This window comes from Sarcophilus harrisii, chromosome 2, assembly GCF_902635505.1.
Source record: "Sarcophilus harrisii chromosome 2, mSarHar1.11, whole genome shotgun sequence".
Classification (NCBI taxonomy): Eukaryota; Metazoa; Chordata; class Mammalia; order Dasyuromorphia; family Dasyuridae; genus Sarcophilus; species Sarcophilus harrisii.
Genome location: NC_045427.1, coordinates 50,948,364 through 50,956,650, shown reverse-complemented (window position 1 = coordinate 50,956,650; position 8,287 = coordinate 50,948,364). Strand labels below are relative to the sequence as shown.

Below are 8,287 nucleotides of genomic sequence, written 5' to 3'. Positions count from 1 at the left end.
ACAGATCACACATAAAAAAAGTGGCTATCACTCCTCTCCTAGAGTGGTCTTTACAGCCTCTTCAGGCAGCCTGGGTTAGAAACTGTGGCAGCTTTTCCCCCTTAACCCGGAACTCCCGCATTGCAATTAGTGAAAAATTGTAGATTGAGCAGGAGTGAGGAGGGGTAGACACTTTTCTTTTGGTCTCAGCTGTAACGTGGAGCAAGGTTTGAGAGGTAGCTAGCTGCATCTGCGCTGCTAACTCTGAAGCATTTGGGAAACTCTCAGAGTGTCTTCCCAAAGATTAAATGTTAGGTTCTCCCAATCTCTCTCTCTCTCTCTCTCTCTCTCTCTCTCTCTCTCTCTCTCTCTCTCTCTCTCTCTCTCCCTCTCCTCTCTTCCTTTCTCTTTCACCCAATACCTCCCGTAACTCCTAGTGTCTCCGCCTGTATCCGGGCCTGTGACCATATAGGGCAGTATTTATTATTACAATAATCCCTGCTCAGTTTCTCTCCAGGAGACGCCCTAAGTCAGCTAGCTCCGAAGGCAAGACAAGAAAGTTGCGCCGTTGATTTTTCCTTCAGCGTGACTGAACTCTGTAGAAGGGACTTAGCAGAGGCGATGGAGTTATGTTGAAATACCCTGGAAGCTACCTGAATCTTTCCCCTTCTGCACAGGACGGTGCAATTTGAGCTTGAAGGAAGGTGGAGCCGTTGATAAATGTCTCAGTCACCTTCGGAGATGGACGCTGAATTGTTTGTTGAGGATTAAATTAAATGGCCACTGCTGCTGGAGGCTCCCAGCAAAGAAACAGGGCTCACTGTGGCTTCTTGGGCAAGTGATTTCACCTTTCTGAGGCTCAGTTTCCCCAACTATTACACGCGAATAATACTTGCACTACTTACCTCATAGGGTTATTGTGAGGAAAACTATACAAATGTGAGTTATTACTGTTGTCGTTTTTCTTCCTCTCTTGATATTTGTCTCCCAATTAAAATGCGTTTTAGCTACGAGAGGATTAATGGAGAAGGTGGTGGGGTAGGTTTTTTTTTTTTTCCAATAGTCTCTCTGTCATTTCTCTTTGTGATGCCATAATATAATAGATAATATCCAAGCATATACTTTATGTGACCATGTTGTTATATAATTATACATTATAAATATCATAATATAATAGTTAATATTATGATACTTATTTGTTCAAAACTGTGATTTTTCACTGGGTGCTTCCATTGAGTGAACTCCTGTCACTAGAGATGTGGCAACTCCTCTACAATTTATAGTATTAGGAAGTTGTCAGGGTATCATTGAGAAGTTAAGTGATTTCTCTAGCAAATCACAGCTATCACATCTTAGAGGCCAGATTGAATCCCGAAAGAGATTCATCTCTCCACCCACTAAGCCATACTCTTTTTTTCCTAATGCTTATATAATAATAATGATGTTGGTTGTGGTAACATCTCATATCTCTATAATAAAAGGACCCAAATATGAATTTCCTCATTTCTTAGAGGAAAAAACTGAGGATCATAAAATTGAAATGATTCGACTTTGAGCCCTGATTTTAATTTGATCTAAGATTATGTGAAACTGGGCTCCATTTAGGCTGTGGATATCCAAGAACACTTTCACAGGAATAAAGTCAAGTCAGCAAGACTGAGGAGGAAATTGCTGGATGGTGAAACTGGGTCTGGGACATTCTGAAAGGACCCTTCCACATAAAGTGGATTTTCAGAGCTGAAGACAAATTGGTTTGGACTGCTACAGAGTTCTGGGGAGGGGTACTGCATTTTAAGATACCCAATAGAACTGCTATCAAGGCAACGTCTTATGGGCTGTTTCAGGTCTACCAGGGCTCCTTGATTCAGAATAAAAGCCCTTGCTGGTCCTTACCTCTTGGGCAAAACCACCAAGCAACTGGTGAAAAGATCTCTGTCTGGATAACTTGGCTGGAATCGTGATTTGGTTCCTGGTGATAGATTTTTCTCTGAAGCTTAGTTTCCCTATTTATGAAACATAGGAGTTGTACTAGAATCTGTCCCATAGATTAGTCCTAATTTCCTTTCTATCTTTAAATGCCCTGATCTGAGGATCACCACGATCACCCTCTACCAAGATGCACTCAGCTTCTTCCCTGCCTTGACTCTACTCCTCCCCTTCACCCTGGGATCCCCTCTCGTTTTACTGAGCACAGCAGTAATTAAATTTTCCTATGATGTTTAAACTGATCTGAGTCGCTGGAATAGCGGATCATAAATAGTTAGGTGTTGCTCTTTGCATCTACCCCTTTTGCCTCCAGGGAGTGGAGGAGTGCTGGCGAGGGAGGGGGCGGACACCTCTTGAATAGCAGGCATTCCGGACCTTTGATTCAAACCGTGACACCGGCAAATTAAAAAATAGAGAGGGAACATTTATACCCCCCAAAAAGGGGGGAAAAAAACTCACGCAAGCATCCCAAATGTTTAATGTAATCACCGGCCAGCTGTGTGCACTTGTAAAGTTGTTATAATCCCCCTCCTTGTTATAAACAGGAAAGGACAGAATATAAAGCAACAGGCCTGCATTCACAAATACCAGCTTTCCCCCTGAAGCCTGCCAAGTCCCCCTTTTATGGTACTCCTCGCTTGCAACCTCAGCTTTGCCAAAGACCCCATTTTTGCTCTCCCACTTCCAATAGAGGATCGATCAAACTTTTCAGCTCGCGATTCCCTGATCATCGCGGACCACCTCCACCTTTCCAGAGCCCCAGAGAGCAACATTATTTTAACTCATCTTCTAAACTGGCCATTGAGGCTTCGCCAATTTCTCCAACCCGGCTTCAGCCGTAGGTTCACTCGATCTGATTGCCCCTGGACTTAGTTATCCGGGATTGAATTTATTTACACTGAGATGCGACAAATGTCTGAAAAAGTGTGTAAAGCCTGGGAGTTCTATCGTACCCACATTCCAATATCACCTCCTCTGTCAATTACCCGGCACCTCAAAAATCAAACTCCATTTCCTTTCCACTTCCCAAAATTCGTGATTTTTTTTTTTCTTTCCTTCTCTCCCTTTCCCGTCCCGCCGGGTCCCATTAAAAAACATCTTCTAAAGTCTTTGAGAGCTTTTTATAAGGATCATTCATCTTCTCATAAAATAGAGAGAAAAAGGAGATTCTCTGTCCTTGGAGTGGGGATGGGCCACGAGAGCTCCCTCCCAGCCTGCCCTGGTCGTGGTCCGCTTCTCTCTTGATTAATCTTTTCGCCCCCACCTTCTTTCTCTCTGTCTCTGGCCTGCTCGGACCCCGCGCCGAGCCGTAGCAGTTAACATCCTGCTTTGCTGAGTTGTGTGTGCTTACAGCGTCAAGGGGTGGACGTGATATTTCAAACATCAGATCAGTGCGTTTATATATTGGGTGCCCGGAAATTTTTCCAAATAAACACAGCTTGATTCAACTTGGGTGGGCAGACTTATCAACAGACTAATTCTATAAACAAATGAAGAAATAACCCAGAAAACGATTGGCTGGTATCAAAAAGACACGTGGAGAAAAGCTTGGAGTTTTTCAGCAATGAAATTTTAATTAATGTGGGTGGGCTGAGAACACAACGATTGTTTATCATAGACAATTTATTTTCCAGTGCTAAGTCAACATATAATAGCAAACTTACAACAATTATTTAACATTTTTAAAGGCATGAAGAAGGGACACAGCGAGAGCTGGCTGGGGAAAGAGGCAGAGCCGGAGGGAGCTAGAGCTGCAGGCTCTCGGCTGGGTCTCTCGGGCTTGGGGAACCTCTCCCTGGCTCACCCTCGCCTTCTCTTTGCGGGACAGCCCGGAGCTCTCTTAGCCTCGCCATGACCCATCTCTACAATCACCACCTACCTCCTCTGGTCAGCCCCTCGGTGTTGTACGTGTACGGCCCGGAGCGTCCCGGCCTGCCCCTGGGCTTTTCTCCTCCCGCTACCTTGGTTGGAGCGGGTCGGGCCGAGCCCCCCCAGAAGCCTCCCTACAGCTACATCGCCCTCATCGCCATGGCCATCAAGGACGCCCCAGAGCAGAGGGTCACGCTCAACGGCATCTACCAGTTCATCATGGACCGCTTCCCGTTCTATCACGACAACAAGCAGGGCTGGCAGAACAGCATCCGCCACAACTTGTCTCTCAATGACTGTTTTGTCAAGGTGCCCCGGGAGAAGGGCCGTCCGGGCAAAGGCAGCTACTGGACCCTGGACCCCCGCTGCCTGGACATGTTTGAGCACGGCAACTATAGACGCCGGAAGAGGAAGCCCAAGCCCGGCCCAGGGGTCCAGGAGGCCAAGAGAGGCAAAGGGGACACGGAGGAGGCTGGAGGCCAGGTGGGCCGGAGAGTCAGGCTGGAGGAAAGGGAAGACAGTTCTGAAGGCAGCCGGGGAGGAGGGGAGGGAAGGGGAGAAGGAACAAGCATTGAAGGAGATGGAAGAGGGGGAGGAAGGAGTCTAGAAAGAGGAGAATATGGAAGGAGTGAAGCAGGAGGAGGGGGAGGAAGGAGAGAAGGAGGTGAAGAAAGAGAAGGAAGTAGTGAGGGAGCTTCCCAGGGGCACGCTGCCTCGGCCCCCACTCACCCCTCCACTAGATGCTCTTCCCCCCTCTGCTGGTCCAGCCCTGGCCTCCTTTCCTTGGCGTCGGAGGACACCGCCCAGGACAGTCTTCAGAGAGATGCTATCTCAGACCAGGCAACCGGACAGCCAGTTGAGAGCATAGCTACTTTGGGGTCTTCTCCGCTCCCTGGCCCTCGAGACACGGACCCGGAAGACCCAGCCCTTCCCAAAATCACCGAGAAGCCCAAGAGCTTCAGCATAGACAGTATCCTGGCCCGGGCACAGAGCCAGAAGCCAGTCAGAAGGGAAGAGTCGGCCGGGGAAGCCAAATATCCCGGGGAGTTGCTACCCGGGGGATGTTTCAGCTCTACCCTTTTTACTAGCTCTCCTGGTCTTTGCCCGACTTTCAGTGGCTCTCTGATGCTGGATTCTCACGTTCAAGGGCGACTTTACCAGTTGGGGATCCCTCTTCTGTCATATTTCCCCCTCCAGCTCTCTGATACGGTATTTAATTTCCAGTAATAGGAACAGAGGCGGGATTTTTTTTTTTTCTCCTTCTGTCTCTCCAAAGCCTGGAATCTGTCCCTTGCAAGGGACGCCAGCGACTGACCACGACCAAAGCGGGTGAAAAGCATATTATTTTAACTTTGCTTGTTTATTTGTTTGAAAGACATTTGCCAACCTGTCTGTTCAGGAAATTTTCAGCGAATCCCAAGTGGAGATGTGAACAGCTCAAAAAATTCTCCTATTCTGGGCTGGCTGGTTTATCTTTTGTAATCCGAATCTCGGTTCTTTGCACCCTTCCTCCCCTTTCTGTTCACGTTTTGAATGTTTTTAAACCCGATTCCAAGAGGCTGATGTTTGTTCTCCCTTCCTCTCTCTCCCCCCCATACCCCTGAAAGTTTTATTATAGGCTACCGAGAGACAGCACGCACACCCAAGACCAAATAAGTCTATCTCAAAGCTACAGTTTAGATCCCGAATAATCCCACTCCCTGGCCTCTCTCCACTACCACTACCACCCCTTTGCCCTGGCTTCCTGACTACTTAGGTATGATAGAGTATAAAACAGACGGCAGTTGTAACACACATGGATTAGGGAGGCAAGGCAACTTCAAGTTCAACTGTAGCTTCCCTCTGGCCTAGGGGATTTAGAGCTGTTTGTAGAACAGGTCAGTTGGGCTGACTTTCGTGGGGAGTGTACCAGGCTGAAAGTGTCACTCACTGAATCAGGTCCCGGAGAAAACTCCGATTGTTTGGAGCCGTTTTACGAGAGAGACGTTAAGGTGGAAGTTGTCTTACCAATTGGACAACAACCAAGATCAGTCACAATTTTATAGGGCTGTTTCGTTTTGTTTTTTTTTTTTTTCTCCAGATAGACGGTTCAAGCAACATGTTTTATTTCTGCTATAAATAGTGGACTTTTTTTTTTTAAAAAAATAATCGTAACCGACCTTTGAAAACATCTATATTAGCAATCTTCACTATGAATGTACACTCTAGCCAATAAAATGTTTTGTCCATTTATGCAATTCATTGTTGAATACCCATTTTGTTATTTTTGCAACTGGAAGTAGCCATTTAATGAACTGCTATTTTTGTTTAGCTTTTAAAGAAACAAAACATTTCAAGGGGCTCCCAAAGAGGGGGTGGGGAAGATGACTCATATTATACCAGACTCACTTTAAAAGATTATATATATATATATATATATATATATATATATATATACACACACATACACACAGCTTTCTAAATCTGGTAATAAAGAAGGCTTACATTTTTGTGGAGCAAGTTGACATATAGAGAGAATGAAAGAGACAAGAGATGGAGAAACATAAAGCAATACTGAGGAATGGCAGAGTTGGGGAAGGGAGGGAGGAAGAGAGAGACACAGAGACAGAGACACAGAGACAGAGACAGAGACAGAGAGAGACAGAGAAAAAGAAAGAGAAAGACACACACACACAGAGGAAGGAGAGAGAAAGAAAGATTGGAGAGAGAAGAGGGAACACTTTGTTATGTTGCAAAATCTTTGGGATTTGTTTTTTGCAATTTCTCTTATTCCAAAGGGAAAAACGTTTAAGGTTCTCTGAAAAGATTATTTCCTAACTTTTGTCCGACAGTTGTCTACTCCATGCTCTCCCCACAGTACTTAATTAATTATCTTGATGATAATAATAACTAAACATTTATATGGTGTTTTATGGTTTTCACATTGCCTTAACAAGCATCATTTCACTGTATCTAGAGAGGCAGATAGTGCAAGTATTATTGTCTCCATTTTACAGATAAAGGAACTGAATCTCAGAGAGATTAAATGATGTCTTCAGTGACTCAGTTACTGTGACAAAGCAGAAACAAGAATCCAAGGCTTCTGACTGGAAGCCCAGCAGTACCTTTCCTCTCTGTCATTGGTAGTTAAATAAATACTTAGACAAGGTGATTGGAGATCTCATTGAGGAAAGACCCTTGTTTGCAACAAAGATCTAATTCAGAAATTCGAGTTTCCCAGGCCTCAGCACAGCCCAGACTGCCTTTGAAATGTCTTAACTTTTTATATTGGATATATTTGGGTTTCACTGGAATTCAGAAGCTTGACTTCCTAAACCTTCAAATAACTTTTATCTGATGTGGGAAAGTACAGAAAGTCATTGAATTTTTAGAGGTAGGAATGGCCTTTAGGAAGTTTGAAAGGGATTTCTAAAATAACTTCTTAAATGGTTACTAAAACATTAAAAATAAATTCAAAAGTTAAATGAAGTAGAGGTCTGATGCTGGCTATAATGAAAAAAAGGCTTTTCAAGGAAACATCATTATTGGATAATTAAAAGGTTCTGAGAAGATAATCTTTGATTTATAAATCAGTAGGACATAAATAAGCAGGATCTAAAGACTAGGCTCCGACAGTTGTTCATGAAGTCTGCCTCGGATTTTGACAATAGTTTAAAAAAACAAACTTGATGCTTTTCAGGAGAATCCTTGCTTTTAATATCCTATACAAATCACCAGCTATCAATCAACCAACATTTATTAAGTACTTACTGTATGTCAGTCACTGTGCTCAGTGCTAAATTCAGCTTGGTTCTTCCTATATCTACAACATCTTACTTATCTACAACATCGTGGAATACTTTTGTCATCTACTTTTTTACTTCCAAATGAGTAATGTCTGGTGAATAAAATTGTTTTTCCATTAACCTTTATCTGTTTGGTTCAATGGGATTACTGTATGAAATAAACAACCACTGTAACAGGAATGAAGTTTCAGTTACAGCTGTGATTCCTGATGCCATCTATGTCAGGAGGTTTCCCGTCATCACAAAGACTGCATTTTCAATTAAATACAGAAGAAGGGAGGAGCTCAGCACAGAACTCTGAACAGTTACCTGAACTGTGAAAAATGAATACAGTTATCCTATTCAGCAGCAGGTACAGTACATGTTTTATTTGAAGTATATTGGAAATAGTAATACTTACATTTTTACATTTAATTTCCCATCACATAGTTTTAGAGGGGGAGAATGATGTCTTAGTAGAGCACTGAACTTGGAGGGAAGAAGACCTAGGTTAAATATTAACCTTATATATTTATTATTTGTGTGACCCTCTACATTTTTCTTAATCTCTCTGTGCCTCAATTTACCTCATCTGCAGCAGGGAAGGCATTTGACTCTGTGACTTTCAAGGCTTTTTTCAGCTCTAAATCTAAAGTCTGATGCTCTGAAATCCCACAGAGGGTTCAGAT

General features: G+C 43.7%; 1 protein-coding gene across 1 annotated transcript; it reads left to right on the top strand.

Moving 5' to 3' along the window:
- The first annotated feature begins 382 nt into the window (after positions 1-382).
- On the top strand, positions 383-6,202 carry FOXL1 (forkhead box L1). Its single transcript, XM_031950172.1, has one exon. It carries the CDS (start codon positions 3,817-3,819, stop codon positions 5,059-5,061), a length of 1,245 nt encoding a protein of 414 aa, XP_031806032.1. The 5' UTR covers positions 383-3,816; the 3' UTR covers positions 5,062-6,202.
- Positions 6,203-8,287: the final 2,085 nt, after the last annotated feature.

Bases quoted from the DNA above. Each gene is read 5' to 3' on its own strand.
- FOXL1 (XM_031950172.1), top strand. From the start codon at position 3,817: ATGACCCATCTCTACAATCACCACCTACCTCCTCTGGTCAGCCCCTCG.